The sequence below is a fragment of the Aspergillus niger genome (assembly GCF_000002855.4).
Source record: "Aspergillus niger supercontig An13".
NCBI lineage: Eukaryota > Fungi > Ascomycota > Eurotiomycetes > Eurotiales > Aspergillaceae > Aspergillus > Aspergillus niger.
This window is the reverse complement of record NT_166528.1, coordinates 581390-593212: the sequence shown is the minus strand read 5'-3', so window position 1 is coordinate 593212 and position 11823 is coordinate 581390. Positions and strand designations below refer to the sequence as shown.

Here is an 11823-nt window from a genome sequence, read left to right as displayed (position 1 = left end):
CAAGTCTATATGCGATGAGAACAATGGTGAGCAATGAAGAACAAACAGAACAAGAATGCGATGATGAGGATACAACCAGAAGTCGAGCGAATTTGCCAGGTATTTATATCCAGACGTCGTTTGGGTGCGCGATTTCAAAGCAGAAATTGACATGGTGGTGGCCAGGGGAGGGAGCCGTTTATCCAGGCAAACAATGACACTAGACTGACTTATGCCGGTGGAGCAGTGTCTGCATGTTTGCAGTGACGCGCCGATCAGTTCTAGAAAGGACCGACAGGGCTATATTAGCTACCAACATCAACTAGAAGACTCCAACTATAATCACTACAATTATACACCACCAACCGACCTATCAACAAAAGAAAGAGATACACAGAATACCAAAATCTCAACCTCATCTCATTATCAAGAACAAGAGCAAGAACCTTGGCAAACCCATCCATTTACCACGGACTCCATCCACCCCCAAAAGCTTAGCAAACCAAAGTTTCCGGTCCGTTCTGTGGCGGCGGGATCTCCGTCTCGGCGATGTTCTAGTACGTAGATAAGAGTGATAGCCTAATTCTGTTAGTTTCTAGTGTCTTGTGCTTCGGCTTACTTGCACTACGTACCCTGCATGATCCGGACCAAGGATGTGGTGCCGTCGTAGAGAATTGCCTCTTCCGGATTATGCAACCCCATCATACTATATCCCATGTATGACTTACCCACCATCGACATCATCCGCCACATACACTATGTAGCCGGCATTGGGCACAAGCAGTAAGCACGGCAGACCGAGCACTGTGTTATTCCCGAGCAAAGAGAAAACAAGAATCAGAATGAAACGGTGGAGTGGGGCAAAGGAGGACAAGATCCAACGTGTCTGAATCAGAGTATACTACTGCTTTGGGTAATTTTGGATCGTAAGTCGGATGTCGGCATTCTGAAAGGGGGAATATGCTCCTTGTCAACTGTGATTGGCCAGTTTGGTCAGTAGTACTAACCAAATTAAGTAACATGCAACGAGGGAATATTTGGTACTTCTCATAAACATGTTTGAGGACGAAGAAAGTGAGACAAGAAGCATTAATGATGATATTGTGCAGAATTCGAGGTATATTGCATGTGTGCCTGGTCATACGGACGTTGAGATGCATATCGGTGTGAATGTGGTAGTACCATCTACTCTCTCTACCTACAACGTCGGATCAGTTTTTCGTAACATGTAGAGCGTCATGTACAGTGGTTCCTGCTGAAAATTTATCCCTCTTGGTAAAAATGCTTGCGCAGCACTTCATGGCAACTGTTGGCTGACAGGAATATCTGATCCGTGGTTGAAGTTCGGATATAGATTAATCGACGGTGGATACTATTACCACCTCTCCCTCCTGAACCAGAATCACAATGCAGCCAAGTGGCAGCATATCTACCAGTAGATAATCTAGCCCCTGCCCCATTCCAGTCGGGATAATAATAATATTCAATATAACTATACTAATCCCTAGTAGTACATACACAAAATCCCTCACACCCATACCCAACCCCAGTACTCTGCCACTACCCAAACACCTTCCACTCCACCAACCGCACCATCTCCCCCGTCTTAGGCGTGAACACCAACCTCAACGCCTCCGTCGTCACCTCATCCCAGCTCACCGTCGTTATTCCATTCGCCACCGCCGAGCTATAATTCCCATTGCTCACCTCCTTCCACTCCCCGGTCGTCGAATCGCTCGTTTCCACCCGATAGCTCCCCGGCACATCATACCCCTGCGTACTATTCGCAAAGAACGCAATCTCCGCACTTGCTGTGCTGGTCGCATTCTCAAATTCCACCTGGTACCACACCTCCGTCCCATTCCCAACGGGACTATCCCACCCATTGGCTACGTCCTCGATCCAATAGAACCAGACCCGGCCGTCGATGGCTGAGTGCACGGCGTCCGTGTCGGCGTCTGCCACAGATACACTACCCCGCGGATACTCGCTATCAGCGGCGAGTTGCACCGAGACGGCGATGGGACGGGAGACTGCCGGGGCGGAAGCGGAGCTTAACTCAACCGTGAGACGGGTGAGGGTCTTGCTGGTGGCCACGGTTTCGCCGTCGACTTCGACGAGAAGGCCCACGGTGCCGTATCGACTGCCTGTGGCGTCCCATTGCACGGCGACCTCGTGGCCGTGGTAGATGATGCGCTCGGAGCGGAAGTAGCTCACTGCCGAAGCGTCCGCTTGGGGGTTAACTTCCAGGACATTGTCCGCGCGAGGTCGGATGCCCACGTAGCCCGAGAGAATGAGGTCGACGAAGCCCGAGTGGAAGTAGTGCGGGGAGCGGGGCAGGCCGACGATAGGGCTGCCCGTGTCAGAGTAGTAGTCCTCTTCGATGTCAAGGACACCGCCGCGGGCGGGGTTGTAGTGTAGCTTGGCGTACTGGAGGAGGATGTTGGTGTAGTCTGTGGTGGTGATGACGCCTGTTGCGGCGGTTTTGGGGTAGTGGTCTAGGAGGTTGGCGAGGCCGGTGAGGACTTGCGTGGTTTGATAGGGCCAGGCGGGGCCGTTCCACTGGCACTCCGGGTTGGAGCCGTCATAGCGGTACTGGACCATGTAGTATTGGTAGCTGGGTTCGTTGGTGCGAAGGCCGTGCTCGCCTGCTAGCTGTGAGGAGTTGAGGATGTGAGTCCATGCGTTGGCGTAGGTGGTGTTGTCGTCCGGGAGGTCATGTGTCCAAGGGACGTAGCCGACAAGTTCGCGGCCGCGGATGAAGTCCCAGTAGGTCACGTAGTCGTTGTCTTCCTTGTACCGGTCGATGAAGTGCTCGAAGGTGCTGTTCCAGAGGTCGTCCTGGAGACGGGTCTTGAGGGCGCTTGCGAGCTGGGTGTATTGCTCGCGGACGGTAGTGTCGCCGGTGAGGTTGGCGATGTGGGCAATAGCCAGGGCATTAGCATATTGGTAGCTGTTGATGCTGGGACGGAAGGCATATCCGCCGGTGAAGCCGTCTTCCCCCCCGGAGGCGTCGATGCTGGCAATGGTGTATTCGGTCGCATCAGTCAGAGGCTGGATCCAGTAGAGGCCCTTGGAGGTGTCGTAGCCACCGACACCGAGAGAGGTGGAGTTCCAGCCGGCGTAGACGGTCTGCATGGAGGACAGCAGGGGAGTGGCATCGTCAGCGACGCCGTTGACCAGGTAGGCCTGCCAGACGCCGTCGGCCATGGATTCGGAGAATTGGTAGGGGGCGCCATGGGGGCCGAAGAGAAAAGACGAGTAGTCGCTGGTGAAGCGACGGTCGCGGCACCAGCGGCCTTCGCGCAGATGGAAGTTGGAGGCATCAATCAGCAGGGCATAAGGTTCTTCCTGCCAGCTGACGTCGTTGAGGAACTCGGTGGAGATATAGCCGTAGGAGCCAAGGTCACGCTGGTGAGCCCGGAAAATGCTCCAGCGGTAATAGTAGACATCTTGAATGTCGGAGAGATCTGTCTCGAAGAGGGGAATGCGATCGCTATACCAAGGAGCATCGTTGCCAAAGTATTTGCTCAGGATAGAGTCGGCATCAAGGGCAGACGCGCCAAGGACGCCTGCCAGGGCGAAAACCTGCAGAGACCGCATGATGGATGTGCATCATGGTGAAGGCAGGTAGAGAAATCGCTTTACTCTTATTTGAGTGTAGAATCATGGCGCATTCTCTCAAGGGACAATCTCCGGTGGAGGAGAGGGGAAGCTATTAACCGCATGGGATTCGGAGGGCTTGAAATTTACCGATTGGCGGGTTCCGACGATCAGGGGAGAATGTCTTGCAAACCACGCTATTAAGCTTAGCAACTCCCCCCTGCGGGGGTGGCTCGGACGTGCAGTTCTTCAGACTCGATACGAGGCATTTCTGCATCTGCAAGTCATCAGGCCACTGCCGTTCTGGGGGGAATGGTGGCATGATAACTTAGGATGCATGATTAAGCAGGACGGACATGGGATACGGTTCAGGATAGGGGCTCATGTGTTTTTTCCGGAAAGTATTGCAACATTCTATCGAAGAGCTCTAGCTTCGGTATCTGAAATCAACTAAAAAGAAAGTGAAGTTCCATTCAAACGAGGATGGAAATGGTGAGAGGGAAGAAGAAGAAAAAGAAGTTGAAGAAAAGGAATGCATCATCCGTGAATCGAACACGGGCCTCATCGATGGCAACGATGAATTCTACCACTAGACCAATGATGCTGGTACATGTTAAATGCTTCGTTATTTTACTACTTGTTTAACTTAGCCACTCCATAAACAATTTTACCTTTCCAAGACGACCGACAAATATCCGGATACTATACAATGGAGTGAGTTATTCGGCATACAATAAATCCGTCTCGCAATTTATCTCCAGACTCAAAATACATGGAAGCGAATGTCTGGGGGCAGCCTGGATGCCATTAAACTTGGGCCACGGTGGGTAGCACTCACAGTTCAGACGGTTGATATTAGAACTTGTTACCCGATGTGTAGTCCGGCCTGAGGTAGTGTTTTTTCCCAAACATTTCTATGATGTATTTCAGTATTCTATCACTGACAGTACTAGTACATACTAGTTACATCACTATTCCATTTATGGAATGCTGGGTGAGACGTTATAACTGTATATCAGATTACTACCTTGTCAACACTCCTCAAGGACACATAATCCAAGTACAGAGCACACACCAATAGCCAGACACCTCTAAATGCTATCATAATCTCAAGCTTCCCACCCCAAGATATGCATTCCCAGGATAAGAGTACTAAAATAACCACATTACCAAAACTGAGATTAGTTAGGGATTTCTCCCTTCCACGCCCCCTCCAAACTCGACTTCTTCAACACCACCAACGCCAACGACCCCAAAGTTCCCGCCGACAACAACTCCAAAACCTGCAAATGCCCCTTCAGCTCCTTGCCAATCCAATTCCTCAGCTCAATTGCATTCAATGAATCCAGCCCAAACGACGCAATGGGAGTCGACTGCGTATGCGCTTCCACCACTTCTCGGGGAAGCATGAGAATGTCACCCAACTTATCACGTAGACCGACCGCCGTAACATCGAGGGCTTCCTGCAAGTTCGCGGCGCGGCGGACTTGCTGGGTGATAGAGAGAGATTTAGTTGCTCCGGCATGGGCCGTGGCATCAGCGCCTTCCTCCTGCTTCGCGGTCTCGACAAGATGGGTGAAGCGGGCATCAGAAGCATAGTACGGAGTTGCGGCGGAGGAAGGCCAATGCACACCGGTGATGCACTGTTCTGGGACTTGCTGGCCCTTCATCGCGAGCTCGATCAGAGCTAGTACTTCAACTTCTCGCATTGTGTTGCTCATCGCCAGGTTCCTCAGCACTTCTGCCTTTTTCTTGTCTGCTGCTTCCGAGAATACCCCGATGTCGCCTACTGCCGTCAAGTCAATGGATACGGCGGATAGGCCCTTTTGGCGGCGGTAGCGTGCCAATGCATCCAGGAAGCAGTTTCCCGCTGCGTAGGCGGCTTGGCCGCGACTGCCGACGATGCCAGACACGGAGGAAAGCATGACGAAGAAGTCCAGTGGTTGGTGGAGAAGCGCGTAGTGGAGGTTCCAGGCTGCCGCGACCTTGGGACGGAGGACGGCTTCCCAGTCTGGGAATGTCATTTGCTCCAGGAAAACGTCCTATTTAAGATCGCTGTTAGCATGATGCATGGGGTTTGAAACCGAGGATAATTGGGGCGGGAGGGGGGAAGAGGATGGATGTACCTTGAGGACCATGGCCGCGTGAATAACACCCCGGACTGGTGGTAGCTCTTTCTGTAGTTCTGCAATCAGTGACTTGACCTGAGAAACTTCGGACACATCGCATTTTTTGATCTGGATCGATGCATTCACGGCTTGGCCGTCGCTGATGATTTTCTGGGCGGCTTCCGTGACGGCGCCACTGCGAGAGAGCAGGACAATATGCCTAGCACCGCGCTGAACCATTCTGCGAGTGATCGATTGGCCAATACCGCCGGTGCCACCGACAACAATGTACGTAGCATCCGGTGAAAGTAGATCACTCGACGGTAGGGGATGTGTGGCCTTGATCTTCCCATTAATCCGATGATCCACTACGACCTTGCCCGTCGTCTTGCCACTCTGCAACTTGCGCAGCACCGATTCCACCTCCGCGATACCTACCGTCGTCACTGGATATACCGGGGTCAGTCTTCCCTGTGCGAACATCCTCATGACAGCGGTAAATACACGGTTGAGGACCTTGCCCTTCTGGTCCGCAACAAGCGTCAAGTCCAAGGAGGAAAACGTGCAGTTGTACTCGAACTTGCCCATCTCCAGCCGAGTATTGGAAGTAATATCCCGTTTTCCAATCTCAATGAACCGTCCAAACGGAGCCAGACAATCCCACGTCTCGCGCAGGAAATCGCCCGCCAGTGAGTTCAGAACCACGTCCACGCCGCGTCCGCCCGTGGCTTCGCGGACACAAGGGCCAAACTCGGTGTTGCGACTATAGAAAATGCGACTCGCCGGGATACAGTATCGATCGATCAGCATCTGCTTCTTCTCCTCACTACCAACCGTGGCGTAGATCTCGGCTCCCATTAGCTGAGCCAGCTGAATGGCGGCTTGACCGACGCCTCCCGCCGCGGCGTGGATGAGGACACTTTCCCCATCTTCCATGTGAGCCAACTCGACAAGTCCATAGTAAGCCGTGCTGTAGGTAACGAGGATGGAAGCTGCCGTCTCAAAGTCCATTGAGTCTGGGATCACAGCCGCGCTGGTTGCCGGACACCGCGCGTAGGTGCTATACGCGCCGTGGGACATGGCGCATACGCGGTCTCCGGGCTTGAGGGAACTGACCTTGGCTCCGACGCGCGCCACCGTGCCACTGCACTCGATGCCCAAGTAAGGACTGGCGACCTGGCCCATGGCAATTACCACATCCTTGAAGTTGGCGCCTGTGCAGGCCACCTTGATCTCGATCTCGTCGGCGCCGAGCGGCTGGGCCGGATCATCGGTCCAGTAGAGTGAGTCCAGGGCGCCCAGGGTGCCGACGGCAATCTTGAGTCGGCGATCCGTTCCTTGTTCGAAGTCCTGAATGTACGGAAGAGATGGGTGTGTCTCTTGAAACACGGTATTGTTCAATTCTGAATGCTCTACTAGGCGAGGGACCATCAGGCGTCCACCGACTTCGGTGAACTCATAATCGGATAGAGGCGCTTCCTCCTCGTCATCGGCGGCTGTCTGGACAGCGTTGGTGGACGCTTTGAAGGCATCAAGGATTAGATGAGCCCGACCTGCGATGTCTTGGCGAGAACTAGGATCCAGGTCAAGGCTGACAGCTGAGTTTCCGGTTTCTGAACGCACAGAACGCAGCAGACCTTGAACAATGTTTAGCTCGGGATGATCGACAGCCATGTATGCGCCGGAGGTAACCCAGAGGCAGTAGGAGCACGTGACGAGGAGCTCTTGGACATGTTTGAAGGATTCCGGGGTCAGTGACTGCAGAAGTGGAGTATCGAGCTCAGCCAGGCAGATGTATCGATCCTTGGACGAGATCTGGACGCGAGAGAGGGGGGCGACCGTGGTTCTGTACCCCGTGAAGGCATCAATAGCTGTCAGGAGAGTGGCGATAAGTGGATCAGAGCTGGGCCTCTCAGTGATGATGATGACGGTTGACTCGTCTTCTGATGACACATGGCAGCTTCCATTAGATGCATTGTGATTGCCATTGCCATGCACAACACCATTGCCGTTCGCATGCACAATGCCATTGCCATTCGTCTCGCCATGTCCATTACTCTCTGGGACACTTTGGGCCGTGCCATTTGCTTCACCTGCAGAAGGCAGTGGCTCCCACTGTACAGTGTAGCACCACGGATACGGGGTGGTGTCAATCAGCATATCGCTATTGACAGGGGTCATTCGGAACCCTTGGATAGTGAGGACGGGTTGCTCTGTGGACGCAGACGGAGACCATGCATCAAGGGTATAGTCCAATGGCCGAGGACGGGAGGAATCTGCCGGCAGTCCATTGACTAGGGCCTCCGCCGTTTCTCCCGGTTGCGATGGGAAATTGGCTGCGATATTGATCTCCCGGATAGAAGTCGGCATGAAGAGGCACGGAATGTTGGCAGAGTCCGCCCGCAAAACGGGGAAGGACAACTGGAAAAATAGATCCAGGAACGCAGGAGACACAATAAACGGGGTCTCATGGCCTGAGGGCATGCTTTGCGCGGTGTTGGGAACTGTAACCTTTCCGCGCGCATACCAGCTGTTCCCGACGCCTGCTCTTCCAACGGTCACCCCGCTGTCTGAATCGAGCGTGAACGCGTCGCTGTATCCGGCTCCGCGGCCCTCTAGGTCTGAGTAGAAAGTCTTTAGTGATACAGGACGGTGGTCACCCTGTTTAGCTTCCTCACGCCGCTCCAGGCTAGCATGAAACGGCCGGCGTTGACTAACAGGGTTAGTAGTGGACGACTCCTGGCGCCGGATGCCCACGAGACCACGGCAATGCTCACGCCAACCCCGACCGGCCGCCCACGAGGCAATACGAAATTCGTCCCATTCGCTGGAGTAGGAGCGGGTGCCCTCCGTGAACGAGCTCAGAGAGAGCCAGGTTTCGTACTCGACGTTCTCCTCCAGGGTGAACGCCGAGGAAGCATGGAACTCACGGAGCCGGTACCCGGCAATCTGGGACGGGGAGAGGCCTCTGAGCTGAGCCCGTTGAGATGCCGCCTCGACGGCCATGCTGATGTAGCCGGCCATTGGGAAGGTGGTCATGGATTGCATACGATGACCGCGGAGCCATGGCACGCTGTCCAGAGACACGGAATTGCGCCAGACGGGCTGTTCATCCTCGCGGGTAGAGGCTTCCAATCGTCCAAGCAGGTCGTGACGAGGGAAGCGTGGCAGTCGGTGGTTGACGGCGATGCGGCTCTCATGCCAGTAGGAGCGATGAGACCAGGGATACGGCGTCAGGGACGGCAACACTGTTGGGACTGACTGATCCAGGTGAGTTTGGTTAACCTCACGGAAAGCCAGCTGCTGGCCGGCCATGAACAACCGGCCCGCGAAGCTGTAGAGCAGCCTTAGTGGCGTGCTCCTTGCGGACAAGGGAGGCAAAGTATTGAGTGTGCGTATTCTGGATGCCCTGCAGTATCTGCTTGATCGGGCCCTGCAACGCGGAATGCGGACCGATCTCAATGATGATATCGGGTCTGGACTCAGCGCACAGCTGGCCCAGCGCGGTAGAGAATCGGACCGGGTGCGTCAGGTTATCAACCCAATACGATGCTCCCAGAGCCCCGGGTTGCTCGATCTTTTCACCTAACAGCGAGGAGTAGTACTGGACATTCTCCCTCTTAGTGGATGGTGCGACCTGCTGGATGGCGCTGGTATACTCATCGGCGATCAGCTGCATGTGGGGAGAGTGATAGGCAACGTCGACCATAAGCTTCCGATGAAAGATCTGTCGCGCTTCCAGCTCCTTTGCGAGAAGGTCCATGGCAGTGGCATCTCCAGACGCCGTGGTGGACCGAGGTGAATTCTCACAAGCGACAGTGATGTCCTCTCCTAGCTGAAGTTGCTTGATGGTTTTGCGCACCTCATCGGCACTCTCTCCGACGGCCATCATGCAACCATTCAACGTTGGGAATCGGATTCGAACCTGGGCAGCGAGTCGACCCCGATGATATGCCAGGGCAATGGCCTCGCTCACGGAAATAGCACCCACCGCATAGGCCGCCCCAATCTCTCCGCTGGAGTGGCCGACAACCATTTGCGGTTGTACGCCCCAGGAAGCCAAAAGATCCGTCAGGGCAAGCTGCACGGCAGTGCAAACTACTTGAGAGATCTGGGGCTGACTGACGCGAGAGTCAGCTGCCTCACGCTTCAGCTCTTCGAACAGGGAGAAATCCGCTCGCAGATCCTCCAGTGCGCGTGCTGCTTCCTCCATGGTGGCAGCAAAAATAGGGTGGGTGTCGCTAAGTTCCAATCCCATGCGGGGCCATTGTGCGCCCTGTCCAGTGTACGCAAAGGCAATAACAGGTGCAGAGCCAGCCTCCAGCCGGGCGCGCTGAGGGACACTCGCTGGCCCATTCAGGGTCTCGACAAGTTCCGCGGTAGATGAAGCGGTGACAGCAACGCGCCAGGGAAAGTGAGAGCGTCGCTCGCCAAGTGTATATGCGATATCGTGCACCAGGCGCCGTTCGAAGACACCGGGATGTTGTTCCAAGTAGAACGTGAGGTTCCTGGCAATGCGTTTCGCAGCCTCGTCATCATAGCCGCTGAGTACAAAGAGCTGGGGCGCATCGTGTTGGGGGTTGGGAGGCTGGCCGCGCGAACGGGGAGGCCGTTCCAGTACGACGTGGCAGTTGGAGCCACCGAAGCTGAAGTTGTTGATACTGATGTACTTCTTGCCCTGGGGCCAGGGGCGCAGATTGGTCGGCACCTTGATATTCCATTGGTCAAGAGGGATGGCGGGATTGGCGCGCTCAAAGTTGGCATTGGGAAGAACGAAGCCACGGTGGAGCATCAGAGACGCTTTGATCACGGACGCAATACCGCTGGCGCACTCGAGATGTCCGAAGTTGGATTTGACGGAGCCTAGGTATAGCGGTGCCCGCTTGGTCCGGCCATCTCCAAACACCCGATGGATGGCGCCGACTTCGATGGGATCGCCAACCTTGGTTCCGGTGCCGTGCGCCTCAACGAATCCGGTATCAATCGGGGAGAGGTCGGCGCGGGCGTAGACTTCTCGCATGAGTTCTTCTTGAGCGTCTCCGTTGGGGTTCGTCATGCCTGCCGAAGTTTAGCTTTAGCTTGTCACCGCGGAAGAATACGCGAGCTGGCTTTTTGCTTTCTGAAAGGGTGGTGGACGCACCGACAGTTCGACCATCATGATTTGCCCCTGTGTTCCTAATAACTGAATAGATCGGATCGTTGTCTTCCAGGGCCTGGTCTAATGGCTTGAGGACAAGACAGCCCACTCCCTCACCGCAGGCAAAGCCCGAAACGGCACGATCATCAAATGCAAAGGTTTTTCCTTGCTCGTTGTATAAACTGTAAGGATGTTCGAGCTTTCGTTAGCATCTATCGTATAGCGTTAAGGGACCTATATAGAGTGGTCGTTACCCCATCATCGACATTGAAACCATCTCATCTGGCTGCAAACGCAGTCTAGCTCCACCAACCAGGGCTGAATCCGCATCGCCAGAACGAATACTCTGCACCGCCAGATGCAGGGCATAGAGACTGGACGAACAGGCCGTATCGATCGCCATACATGGGCCACGGAGGTTGAAGAAATGGGAAAGGCGACCCGCTTGGATAGATTCCTGATTCCCCGTGGCGTCAAAAATGGGAACGGAGTCCAGGTCGCGAAAAGCACCACGACGGTAGTCTGATGAACAAAGGCTCGTGAAGACCCCCATGCGCGAGCCTGCCGTGGCTTGTTGGGGAAAACCGGCGTTTTCCAGGGCTTCATAGGCACATTCGAGTAGTAGTCGCTGTTGGGGATCTACGGTGATTGTCAATTATCTGGTACTGCTCAGGGACAGATGGGGCTCGTTACCCATGGCAATGGCTTCTTGTTGCGTTATGTGGAAGAACGGAGCGTCAAACTGAGAGAAATCCTCCTGAAGGTAATAACCCCCTTTGGGGTTGAAACAGCCCTTTCGCTGGGGATCTGGGTGGTAGTAGGCCGCACTGGACATGCGATCAGAAGGGATAGGGCCCCAAGCATCCCTACCGCGAGATATGAGAGTCCAGAAGTCATCAAGCGTACGAACCTGGCCTGGAAGGCGACAGGACATGCCTACAATTGCAATCGGCGCCTGCGAACTGTTCGTGATAGTCATTATGGCGGCTGTATCTG

At 54.5% G+C, this 11823-nt stretch overlaps 2 protein-coding genes and 1 non-coding gene across 3 annotated transcripts; all 3 read right to left on the bottom strand.

The window, feature by feature from the left end:
* Positions 1 to 1242: 1242 nt before the first annotated feature.
* An13g02450 (uncharacterized protein) lies at positions 1243 to 3582 on the bottom strand (the record flags this gene model as incomplete). Its single annotated transcript, XM_001396345.3, has 2 exons — positions 1243 to 1471; positions 1604 to 3582. The coding sequence occupies 2 exons, from the start codon at positions 3580 to 3582 to the stop codon at positions 1243 to 1245; spliced, it is 2208 nt and encodes a 735-aa protein (XP_001396382.3).
* A 533-nt stretch (positions 3583 to 4115) lies between these two features.
* tRNA-Gly (GCC) lies at positions 4116 to 4186 on the bottom strand. The gene has a single exon. It is a non-coding gene; the product is annotated as a tRNA-Gly (tRNA).
* Positions 4187 to 4301: 115 nt separating this feature from the next.
* On the bottom strand, positions 4302 to 11806 carry An13g02430 (uncharacterized protein; the record flags this gene model as incomplete). Its single annotated transcript, XM_001396344.3, has 9 exons — positions 4302 to 4496; positions 4528 to 4531; positions 4658 to 4680; positions 4866 to 5624; positions 5709 to 8951; positions 9013 to 10748; positions 10831 to 11009; positions 11082 to 11466; positions 11521 to 11806. 9 exons carry the CDS (start codon positions 11804 to 11806, stop codon positions 4302 to 4304), a joined length of 6810 nt encoding a protein of 2269 aa, XP_001396381.3.
* Between the last annotated feature and the right edge of the window lie 17 nt (positions 11807 to 11823).